Source organism: Salvia splendens, chromosome 1 (assembly GCF_004379255.2).
Source record: "Salvia splendens isolate huo1 chromosome 1, SspV2, whole genome shotgun sequence".
Lineage (NCBI taxonomy): Eukaryota > Viridiplantae > Streptophyta > Magnoliopsida > Lamiales > Lamiaceae > Salvia > Salvia splendens.
In genome coordinates this window covers 9,278,638-9,291,016 of record NC_056032.1, presented here as the reverse complement: position 1 = coordinate 9,291,016, position 12,379 = coordinate 9,278,638, and the positions used below count along the sequence as shown (strand labels likewise).

The 12,379-nt window shown below is 36.3% G+C and overlaps 2 protein-coding genes across 4 annotated transcripts; both read right to left on the bottom strand.

Annotated features, from left to right (window-relative positions):
* Nucleotides 1-17: 17 nt before the first annotated feature.
* LOC121741232 (J domain-containing protein spf31-like) lies at nt 18-4,896 on the bottom strand. Its single transcript, XM_042133944.1, has 9 exons — nt 4,608-4,896; nt 2,903-2,993; nt 2,749-2,809; nt 1,596-1,673; nt 1,372-1,445; nt 985-1,098; nt 678-785; nt 507-545; nt 18-239 (listed from the first exon to the last, which is right to left on the bottom strand). Exons 1-9 carry the CDS (start codon nt 4,730-4,732, stop codon nt 153-155), a joined length of 777 nt encoding a protein of 258 aa, XP_041989878.1. The 5' UTR covers nt 4,733-4,896; the 3' UTR covers nt 18-152.
* A 1,004-nt stretch (nt 4,897-5,900) lies between these two features.
* On the bottom strand, nt 5,901-10,037 carry LOC121741174 (E3 ubiquitin-protein ligase RHF2A-like). Of its 3 annotated transcripts, none has more exons than XM_042133885.1 (9): nt 9,800-10,037; nt 8,539-8,686; nt 8,408-8,454; nt 8,031-8,093; nt 7,847-7,955; nt 7,367-7,746; nt 7,175-7,279; nt 6,625-6,984; nt 5,901-6,266 (listed from the first exon to the last, which is right to left on the bottom strand). In XM_042133885.1, the coding sequence occupies exons 2-8, from the start codon at nt 8,608-8,610 to the stop codon at nt 6,672-6,674; spliced, it is 1,089 nt and encodes a 362-aa protein (XP_041989819.1). In that variant the 5' UTR covers nt 8,611-8,686; nt 9,800-10,037; the 3' UTR covers nt 5,901-6,266; nt 6,625-6,671. The 3 variants fall into 3 exon arrangements, with proteins under 3 accessions (XP_041989819.1, XP_041989812.1, XP_041989805.1); XM_042133878.1 differs by having other exon boundaries at nt 5,901-6,296; nt 8,558-8,686; nt 9,800-10,035; XM_042133871.1 differs by having other exon boundaries at nt 8,558-8,686; nt 9,800-10,035.
* Nucleotides 10,038-12,379: the final 2,342 nt, after the last annotated feature.

The following is a 12,379-nucleotide window of genomic DNA, read 5'->3' as shown; positions in this document are numbered from 1 at the left end:
ATACTACGCAACGAATATGATGAAAATGTATGATAAAAAAATTGCATGGAATGAATATTGTTACATTCAAATAAAGGGTGTTTATCTGTTGTTGAAAGATGACTAGTTAAAAATTGGGGCACAACAGAGACAAGTTAAAACAGTAACTAGTGTCACCCTCGTTTGAGTGGTCTTTGAACATATGATTTGTTTGGATCCTCTGTCTTGAGCTTTGGTGGTCGAAGCTCACCCTTCTTAGCCTGTAAAAGTACCAAGACAATTTTCTCAACTTAACGTGCTACGATCAAACTTGAGGGTTAAATAAAACTTTGATGAAAATATAAAAACTCCCATGTAAAAAGCAAAATTTACTCGAGAACCTAATCTTAATACAGATGGAAATCCAAGAACTCTCTTTTAACAAAGAAAAATTGAATAGAATCGATTCACTTTGGAAAATGAACACTAGATATGCATGTATGATGTATCTATAAAACAAAATGCAATTGTAAGAAGCATGATCTTACCTTCTTTCCTCCTTTCATGAAGTCCCTCCAGCTAGAAACCTGTTGATTGAATAAAACTAAGCACTGGAAGTGTAATGATCTACTTTGTAATAATCTAAATCGAAGACTCTTTTGTTCATGATTGATTACTCTGCATCGCAGACAATCATAATACATGTATGAGAAACTAACCCTCTTTTCTCTTGTCCCTTCCCACTGCTCCTCATGTTCGCGCTTCCGTTTCCACATCTCCTTTGTTTCTTCTTCGTCTTTCTTTAATCTACCTTCTTCCTCTGATATCTATCATACCAAGATGACACTCTTCAGTGCTAAACCGAAAAAGAATCCAATAACAGCAATGTATAAATTTGCGGAGAAACTGAGCTAAGTTTTGATATAACAAATCCCCGGAGGTACGACATATAACCCCTTTAAACTGAAAGGATATGGTTGTAGTTAGCACAAAACATAAAGTATTAGATTGTACAGAGAAGCATACCCTCATCTGCATCTTTCTCCTTCTCCACTCTTGATCTGTTAAGAGTTCTCGAACTTTTAATTTCAACTGCTGCTGGAATTCTTCCGATCGTTCATATTCCTGCTCATATTTTCCCTGTTGTTGCATAAAAGTGCAAGCACAAAATATGTTGGTAATATGTTCAACTTCATTATAGCGCATGAGTTCAATTATATAAGTAGCCAAAGAACTGTCTTCATTACAACTGGAAATAATAGCGGCATGTGAGGGACAAAGGTGAACATACTCATTGAAAGAGAACGGAGAGTATTTACTTTTGTGAATACAAGTATAACTAACATATTCAATAGCTCAATAGCATACTTAGATGATCAGGAAAGTTACTTGATTTGAGCCAAATGGTTTTACCTCATCCACTAATGATTTTAATTTGGTTGCAGTGTCTTTTTTCAGCTGCTTCTTCCTTTTTGTTCTAAGTTCCTCTGCAACACATATTAGATCATGATCTTCAGATATTCATTCTTGTAGACTACTATAACAAGCCAAAGAAGAGGTCATAGCATGATGAACAGTGAGAAAGAGAAACTGTTCCATCACAGAATAGGATGAAAAAAATAGAGAGAATACAGTACCTCTTGCAGCATTAACCTGGTTCAGAATATAATCCCTCTCTTGTTGGTCGAGTAATAGTTGCTGAGCTTTAGCTAAAGCTGTTCAGAGGAACAAAAGTCCAACTTCAGAACTGAATGTTTTTTTTAAAAAAAAGGAGTATCAAATTAGTAACATGGAATAATATTAAGTATAGAGTTTGGTCAACAGTTGCAATGTTGCATTAAGCTCGTGGTGCTGATCAAGGCCACATTGTCAGAAGTGGAAATTGGTATATTACTGATCAAACAATATCTTTTCCTTCCAAGATTAAGGGTTGTGTTTGTACTACTATAGTACTACTCCCTCCGTCCCTCAAGAATATGCACTCTTTCCTTTTTAATCCGTCCCACAAGAATATGCACTTTCTAATTTTGAAAAGTCTTCTCTCTAATGAGGTGGGACCCGTTCTCCACTAACAACACTTTAATTACTTTTTCTCTCTACCCCTCTCTTATTTTACTAATTTTACATTAAAACCCGTGCCGAACCCAAAATACATATTCTTTGGGGACGGAGGGAGTATTACTTTACCATCTTTAACAGGGAGGGACCACTACGCACTGTACTAAGTTACTAACCAGACTTTGATGGAGACATGTCAATCAAGAATTAAGCGTATGAATATGAAAAAGCGCATAATAAAGCATATGAATCTGAAAAACTCCAACTCTAAACTACTCATAACATAGTCTATAAATATCAAAGATTTCAAAGTTATGCTCCATATGAGAACAACTTAACAGAATAAAGGTCCTCAAATAAGTCGTATGTGTTTACATATTAGAGTTGGCTAAAAATATTTTCGACTTATGTGCTCAACTTCGATACTTGATTACTGTTTCTGAAACAATTTCCAATCTTCTCATAATAAAAGGTAACCAACAGTCCAACAATATTCTATGAAGCATTAGCAGGATCTATGAACATGATCAAATAGTACTTTTCACTTGCAAACTTCTAAGTAGTAACTTTCCATTTTGGCATATTGCTTTACATCAGTAGTTTCAGCATAATAAAAGCTAAAGGGAGATGAAAAGCAGTTCAGTACAAGTTTGTGCTTTTTGCATCCAACATAAAATAAAGTAGTGGGATACATAGGGAATTCTTCAGAAAAATAATAACAGCAAAAATTACCTCCAAATGCCTCCTTAGCTTGTGGATGTTTGCATTTGTCAGGATGAACAAGCAATGATAACTGTAAGAGAAAAGATAGCAGTAAACCTGCAATTATTTCTCACATACACCAATTAACCTGTACTTAGCATATTCATTAAAACTAGAAAATCACCTTACGATATTGCCTTTTCACATCTTCTACAGAGGATGTAAATGGAAGGTTAAGATACTCAAAAGCATTTAACTTGAAACATGAAAGGATCCTACATCAGCCAAACATTAATGATATGTCAGCTGGAAGTAAACAACTAATATATGTAACTAAATTGAATGAGAATGGACAATAAGAAGACCTACTAGCAGATAGGTCAATAACTTCGACAAAAACAACAAGCTCTACTTCTAAATATCATGCCCAAAATGCTAAATTGAGCTCATATTATATATTGGTAGTAACCATTCTATAAACATTTTCAGCAAAGGTAAGCACTAATTCTGAAATCTGCCTCAGTCACATCGCATTGTCCGTTCATGTGTTATCAATTGATGACATGCATATATAAATGATGTCACCGACAAAGATAACATATTTATAATAATAGCATCCTCAAAACATACATAGCACAAATTTACTGGATTAAACATCTTTGCTCTGAACAAAGAATCAGAAACCTACTAAAAAATGCAAGTCAGGCAATCTTGGTTTCATTGGTTCATCCTCTGCTGTTTTAGATTCTTTGTCTGATTCTAATGCACTAGATTCAGTGGTTCAGACAGTATTCAGTAAGAGATCTAGGTTCTTAGAAGAATAAGGAAGGCTATAACTATTAGCTAGATGGACAATTGAGCAGCCAAAGCTTCTCTACCCTTAATTATTTATAGTGGTGCTATACACTTGTTCCTTATGTCAGTGACAAAATTGGAAAGCCCTACAAGAGAATAACGGCATAGACGCACAAAGGGATATAAATACATAAAAAAAAGAAAGGCGATGAGCATTTTGAACTAGTTATTCCCCTCTCATCAGAACATTTCCCACAGATGAAAAATCATGTACCTCAAGTCCTCAACAACCAAAATATAAGCTAATCAAACATGAAAACCCAACTGCACCATGCCTTGGTTGGCCTTTCATAACGAGTCAGGGGTGTAAGCCACTAGCCAATAAGAGATCAATAATATTTGGTACATGAAGACTTAGGCCCCTAAGGTATAGAATAATAGATGATTTAGTATCAGAACCAATACAAATTGGTAGCCTAGGAAGACAAGAATCTTTGCAAGATACCAGTTAGCTTAGTCGTCTTCCTGTAAGAATATGTAAGAATATGTAATGAATATAAGACCATCATCGACATGAAGATAGGGGTAAATCGGTTCCTTACACACCATCCAAAAACCAATGCAAAATCATATAAAGCTCATATATCAAGAAACTCAAAAGTACCATTCACCCCTAAGCCTAGCTTTGGCTATGGAAAAGGTGACCAGGAATTTTAAGCGAACGTGACAATCACCTCGGAGGCAATCTAAAAAATCAAACAAAAGTTTTTACAACAATTCCAGCAGAAAAATGTATCTTGCTGACTATTAGATCCCACCATCCAAAGATTCCCCATTTCATCAGACTGAAATTCAACTGAAACTAGAAACACTACACGATTCCATTTTCAAAATTTCTCAGGAACAAATACAACTAGGTTGAAAACCATGTGGATATGAACATAATAATGCACATAAAAGGTACATGACACAACAAGTTCCAAGCTCTCTCTATCAATATTGAGAACCAATTTCATCTCACAAGAAACAAAAATGAAAATATTTAATTTTTGTTTAACCAACCGCGAAGTAGTAGTATTAATTTAAAAATGAACCTGCTGACTTCGTTATCGCGCTCGACCTCGCTGACCTCGGCGAAGAATTTCTTGAGAAGATCATCGTTGAGGGCGGAAGCAGCGGCTGCGGCTGCGGAGGAGGTGGCTTCACTGACGTCACCCATCGGGCGTTTCTGATCTTCTCAATTCCCGAATTCCCGTTGTAAAAAAGGCTCACAAAAATGACAAAATAAAACACTTTAATTTGGGGTTGAGTTTCTGCAGGTTTTCTGGTTTGGATCTCCTGATTAGGGCTTTCAGTTTAATTTCATTAATACTACTATTGGTGGATGGAGAGAGTACTACTATTTCCTTTCTACAACTAATAGTTTTATTTTTCTATTTGTATCAGGCTAAAAAAATTTGTGCTAAGTTTCTATTTTAATAAAGTGAACTCATTTTTCATTAATACCAATATTTTAATTATTTTTATTTTATTAAAAATATTTCAATTACTTTTATTCTATATTTTGCTTACTAATATTGCATTAAAACTTAGGTATTATGTATGACCGCCCAACAATAATAATGTGCTAACTTTTATTTGTGAAGTGTTTTGTTTACTTTTTAGAGAATACTGATACTAATTCGAAATTTTGAACCATACACATACACCATTCATCTTGTAATTTTTATAAATAAAGAAAAATCGATTATTCTCATATTAGCATTAATTTGATTATGATTTGTTTGCCATAAAATCAAAATAACTTAAATGTATAGTAAAACACATGAAAATGTTTTGCATTGCATATTAAGGAGAGACGTGTTATGTGTACTCGTGATAGATCTTTTGTAGTATGCATACATTTATTTTCCATAATGTGTATACAAGGCTCATAACGGCATTTGTTGTTCATGTCTAATAGTGAGCAATTAGTGTTTTCATTACCAAAGGTGGAATCGGAATTAAGCGGTTCCGATTTTGAATTGAAACCAATGACTTTTTCTTGATTTTTTTATATTTTTTTAATCATCAGTTAGTTGTGTGAAAATTTTGAAATGGTAATCAGACCTCCTAATTCACAGTTTTGGTGTTGATTCAACATGGTTTCGGTTTCAATTTATCGATTGCCAATCTAATTCCGAATTGAATGGTCAGTTCCAATTCAACCATACACACCACTAGGGAAACATCTTTTTTGTGGAGACTGGAATGGCTTAATTGAATTGATTCAAGATCAATCGACGACGCAATTTGCAAGCAAGAGAAGAGAAGAGAAGAAAATTGTACATGATTTGCTAGGCATGATATGATGCCCAACAATTTATCTTGAATTGACTGCATAGTTATGCTACTATATAGTACTTAATTGTTGATTATTTAAGCGTATAAGTAACACTAAAGCATATCAATGGCAGGTACATGTGCCGAATTTCACATAAACAAAGCATCAACCAACCACAAGTTTTGATGGTTTGCTGCTCAATTCAATGGATGGTTCACGTATTTGTTTTGCACGAGTTCACCAAAAACACAAACTATAGGGGGGGGGGGGGGGGGGGGATTACAGGCCAAAATTTACAGCTCTATATATTTGTGTATCCATCGCAATTCAAGATCCTTAATTTATTGCAATGATGGATTTAGCATTACCACTAGCCCCATGAATCACTCACTGTAGCGGCATCCTCAGAGGTAGAATTAGCCAGACGTCACTGTAGCAGCATAGCATTCGATCAACGACACTAGGGAGGTAAATCAAGCAAACATCACTACAAACCAATGTTGGGTCACTATTAACAGAAAACACAAGCCAGACTTCTAGAACCAATTATGCAAGGCTAACCAATCTATTGCCTTGGATCCCAATATAAAAGGAAGATCGTCATCATAATACCGGGATGAAACCAAAAATACCATTAATTTTCATGGAAATCCAACAGCAATGCAAATTTTGAAGGAGACAGAGAAAAATCACAGATGACCTAAGCCTAAGGTTGATTACCATCTAAAAAGTTTCATTGAAGCGCATATGTTAAGCATGCAGAGTAAACAAGCCAAATATATACTCACTGAGCAGAAGAAGAGCAATGAAGTTGATGAGATAGTTGAATCAACACTTAGGATGATGCCAGACTAGCTGCAGTTGGGGCTTGTGTCTCATCCTCATTCAAAGAAAGAAAGACCTGCCGTTCACTATAATCTGGTGACCTGGTATCTTCTACAGTACGTGAGGCAGTTGATGTGCTGGTTCCACCATGTTCTGCTATTTGAAGATGATCCATCATTCGTGACATAGTAGCGATTCCAGGACTGCTAGTATTCCTCTGGCCAGCTTCAACAACTTCACTGTTGGGTTCAGGTGTAGAATTGTTGCGAGCAAACAGTCTTTCCTTCCAACCTCTCGCGCTCTTCGTTATGGACTCTTTGTATCTATGAATACGGAAGAAAAAATTACTATTCAATTTCAGTAAATATACTCATCCAACCAAAAAATAATTACTGCCTTAGACCAAATTTCCTCGAGTATTACAATTTCCTAACACCAGGCATCCAGTTTTTTTTAGATGCTTTTCCTTATAATGATTTAGAAAGTGAACTATATAGACAAAATTCCTTGTACCTGCTTGAAAAAGCACTTAGCCGAGATTTCAGAGAATCTGAAAATGTCTGGAAATCTGAAGGTCCAGCTCTCTCTTGACTGTTGGGAGAAGTGTGGGCAGGAGACCTAGAAAAGAGAATAAGATTGTAAGTATGACCGAGTGAACTTTTAAAGGTAAACTGTAAGAAATAAACTACAAATATCTGTGCATACCTATTGCTTGAAGATGTCCCATGTTGATATGTCACAGGACTTGATCCCGAGGGTGGAGTCCCAAGCTGTTCAGCTTGAGCAGTAGAAGACCGTGAAATAAAATTGTCAGAATCTCCTCCAACGGCCATATATGGTGTATTAGAGCCAGTGGCAATAACTTCAGGTGGGGGGCTACTGCCTTCTCTCTGAGGAAGGGAAGAAGCAGCTGAAGCCTCGTTAGGATGAGTTGAGAATACCAAAAAACGAGGTCGGCCTTGAGAAGGTCTATGCCTCTGACCCTCTCTCCTAGAGAGCTGACGAGCCCTCCCCATTGCAGCAGCAGCAGCTAAGTGCTGAATAATGCGTTCTTCAAGTTCAGACTCACTTGCATTAACTGGCAACTGAATCAGAAATTTCAGATAAACCATGATGTAACTATAATAGCCATTTTATAGAAGATAAAAAATGAGAACGATGTAGAAAGTTATGGGAGTAACTAACATGCTGCAACTCAAAGTCCCCCAAGGCTGGATGATGAAACATAGTTGTATTTCTGGGTGGATTCATTTGCATATTCCTCTCCTGCTCCACAGCATCAAGCAGTTCCTGGCTGCCAAATAAGCACACAATGAGAACCCCGAGAGTATCATGGAGTTAAAGCACATTAAATAAATGGCAAGTATACCTGCTAGGATCCTTCAAGCCAATAGATTGCCAACACATCGGGCACTGGGAACTTCGTTGGCACCTAAGAATATTTTTAATGTTATGGCTAATCCATCCGCCAGTAGTCAAATTTCAATAAAATAAAACAAGAAAGAAGAAAATGGGGAAAACTAGAAAAAGATTAATGAACTACGTGTAATTCAAAAGAGAAAAAATTTGGAAGCAGGTGGCTTCACTCATCTCTTGTCATGCCAGTATAATATTAGCAGTTGGTAGGAAATATAAATCAAAGTCTCATCACCAGACATGGAAAAACCATGGATATCAGGATATCAATATTGCTATGGAAATCAGTAGGAACTAGGAACTTTATTTATGGGAGAGGAAGTTCACTACCATTCAAGAATGCACTGGAGATGAAACTCGTGCTTGCAAGTAGTCAGCTGAATCAGAGAAAAATCAATCAGTTAAGCATAGGTTAGCTCCAACACTCTGCCATCAAAGGAGTAATAGATTGTGTTATGTACCCTATTGATCTGTTCATACCGTAGAAGGTTCACTATCACAAAAAGCTTCAAGACATATGCTACAAGCATCATCACATGCTTCCTGGATTCCACCTTCCACAAAAGCTGCAGCAGAAGTCAAACTGCTCGATATATTTCCTTCTTCCATCTGTCACGAAGTTGAAATCTTAAATAAATCAGATTGCACAAAATGTCCGAGCATTAATTTTAGAAATCCAAAAAAAAAGGACATTAGAGCTCAATCAAGAAAAATTAGAGAATGCAGCTTCATCATTAACATAAAAATTAAGAGGTGATGGTAAAACAATAGTAAACAAAAGAAACAACACTAGACTACAAGGAGATCAAATCACATACTCCATATAAAAAAGTGAAGACAGAAAAGGGAGCATAAATCAACTTTCTAAGGTACCAATCATCAATTTGGAATAGGGAAACTAAATAGATCGCCGATTAGAGCTGGTTTACAGAAAAATATTTCCTAATGGGGGATTCAACAGATTGGAGAAAAGAGTCTTGTAGTATCTTGCCTGCCAATGGTTAGCTCCTTCACTTATTTCTTATATATATTAATACCCAACATGAAATCACTTCACTAGTAAACTATGTTTAAGGTCTAGTGAATTGTGTCAAAGTAATTTATAGTACTATGATATCTTAACCAAAAATCCAGTACCACTGCCACCAAACAACTTAAACACCAGCACCATACCAAAGGTAAATCAAATAAAATATATCAGCTATAATTCATGTCATGTTCAGAGAGGTACCAAGGAGATGTACTTGAAACCTACCACCAATTGTCATCAACAAAATGGCTAAAGAGAAAAGGTATGGTTATGTTAAGCCAGTGTTAAGCTCTTAAATGAGCGAGCAAAAGAAATTCCCATACATTCAACCAAGATTAGATGAGCCCCAAAAATTCCACCTATCCAAGTTTAAGTCTTTACACCAACAAATTTAACACAGCCAAACACATAAAAGGAAAACAAAATCCATTACATTCAGCAGAAGTATCAGAAACCCCAAAAAAAATCTGCACACCACAAATTAGTTGGATGAAAAAAAATCCAAAACATTCAAAAGATTTCAAGAAGCCCAATTCTATCATCCAACCAAAATAAACATAAACCCAGAAAAAGAGACGACATTTAATGTTCCAAAACTGAACACAAGATAAACAGCCGGCCCATGAAAGGGCGAGAAAACTAACTTTCTAAATAGCTATGGCTAAAAAGATAAGCAACAATTAGTCAATTACCTCCAAAATAAATTTAGACTTTGACAGACTGGGGAAATTTAACAGCAGATCAAAACCGAGCAGCAGATGAAGAGGAAGAGATGATTCGAGAAAAGAGACGAATTAGATTCTAGAGAAAAAAGGAATTTGGGGGTGAGAGAAGTGAGAATAAGAAGAAAGTCTTTTGACTTTAATTTTGTTGGGTTTTGGAGAAGTCTAACAATCTTCCCATTTTCTTTCTACATTTACTCTTTCGGCAAATGGCGGTGATCATGGACTTTTATGGCAATTGCATATGTAAATCTGTAAAAATAACTGTAAATCTAACGCGGAAAAGAATAAACATATTTAATGAATATTTTAATATCTTTTAATAAATCAAACAGGATTACCAAATAATTGGAGACAACTAAATTTTCGATCCTGTAAACTTCAATAATAATATTAGACTAATTTTTGCACTTATTCACTTTTTTTTGGACCAAATTGCTCTTCAGCTCTTAATAGTTGCAGCCATTTTGTTCTAAAAAGTGCAAAAGTTCTTAATAGGAGTATTACATAAAAGTTTACAGTTGAAATGTATGCCATGGACTAATATTTCCTACCAACTGCTAAGGGTGTCTAGACGTCACCACGGTTCGGAACCGCCGGTTCCGGTTCAAGATTTGGATGAACCTGAACCGGCCCGGTCAAGGTTCGGCGGTTCCGGTTCGTGAACCGTGAACCGCCGGAACCACCGTGCAAATCCGGTTCCGGGCCGGTTCGATTTTTTTTTTAATTGTAAATTTGAAATTCAAGTAAAAAATGTAAATATATTTGCATAAATAAAATTAGAATATACAAATGCAATTTTATTGATACACATTACAATTTCAAAATTACAAATTACAACTTTAAAATTATAAATTAAAAATTAAAATTAAAATTACAACTTTCAAAATTAAAAATTACAAAAGACCTAAAGTCTTGATTACAATTTACAAATTACATATTCGAAACAAATGGGAGAAAAAAAAATAAAGGAAAAGGACTCGAGCTCAACTTAAATTTAAAATTTAAGTTGAGATGCCTACGTATCCTCAATACTCAATTGCATTTTGGAATCAAAGTCCACGTAGTTCTCTTACCTTGCTTACCTATTTGGCTTGATCGGAGGAATTGGCGGCGCGCCTACTCTTCTTCGTCGGGGAAGTAGTCTTGGTCGGGTTGTACTACTTGATTGTTCCAATCCGGTTCTTAGTCTCTAATTTCGGCGGAGCACCAATCATCAAGTAACATGGTGGCTTCCATGTTTTGCCCGGTGAGTCTACTTCTTATGTCGTCCAAGACGTTGCCTCCAACACTAAAGGCGGACTCGACGGCGACAGTGGAAGCCGGAACCGAAAAGATCTCCTTTGCCATTGATGCAAGGATGGGAAAATCTTTCTTGTGTGATCCCCACCAATCTAGGACGTCGATTTGTTGGGGAACGGGACCTCCTTCTTCCTCATTGAATGAAAAGTGTGAGTCAAAATATAAGTCTAACTCACTTGTCGAATAAGTCGTCCTTCCTCCGCTGCTGAAGCCGTATAGGTCCGCCAATTGGGATTGGGCGTCGCTTGGAAGAAGCCAAAGTTATGTGTTTTACGGGGGGGTCTAGGTCTTACTTGGTGGGTACGGTTGTACTTGGCTTCGTAATCGTGAAAGAGAGCCCGCAAGTTGAACTCAAAACTTCTTTGGAGGCTTGGGAGGTGGGGGATGTTTATTTGGAATGTTTGGGTTGGGTTTATGTAGTTGTCGTCGTCCTCGTCAGTTTGCAAAGCTCGGAGTGGTTCAAGATCAATAGAAGCCAAATTGTTGTAATAAAATTCTAAAATTTTGAAAGTACCAACTAGTTTCCACTTTGGATCCAAAACTTTGGCAAGCAAAAAAACCGTGGGGATCTCGTTGAAATACTTGAGCCATTTTTCAACCATATAATATAAAACACACATTAATTCAAGATTGTTTGTGGAATTTTTCATTGCAGTTTTAAAACCAAGTGATATGATCATGCAATGTTCTAAAACACGAACGGATGTGCAATAATACACACCCGATAACTCAATAGTGGCATTTCGAAAACCTTTGAATAACTTAAACAAGCTCATGCTTTGATCCCAACAAGAAGATGTTAGATATAAATCATCAACAGGGTAAGTTCTATAAAAATCAACTAAATATTCTATATGCTCCAATGTAGATTGCAACATATCATATGTGGAGTTCCATCTAGTAGACACGTCTAAAGTAAAAGTTGTGTACCTTATTTTCTTCGAGTGGCAATACTTCTTCCACGCCTTGCCAATTTGAGGCTTCCAGTGGATCAATGATACAACTGTAGTAATAGGTTGAATACGTCTTTGCCATAAAGACAAAGCATCTTGTACACATAAGTTTAAAATATGACAAATACATCGTTGGTGAAAATACTTACCACTTATCACCGGGGAGCAAGCCGCAATTAAATCGGCTATACTTGCGGTGTTAGCGGTTGCGTTATCAAAACCAACCGAAAATATCTTGTTGCATAACTCATACTCATTCAAAACTTGAATAATTAAAGATGCAATTGCTTGTGCG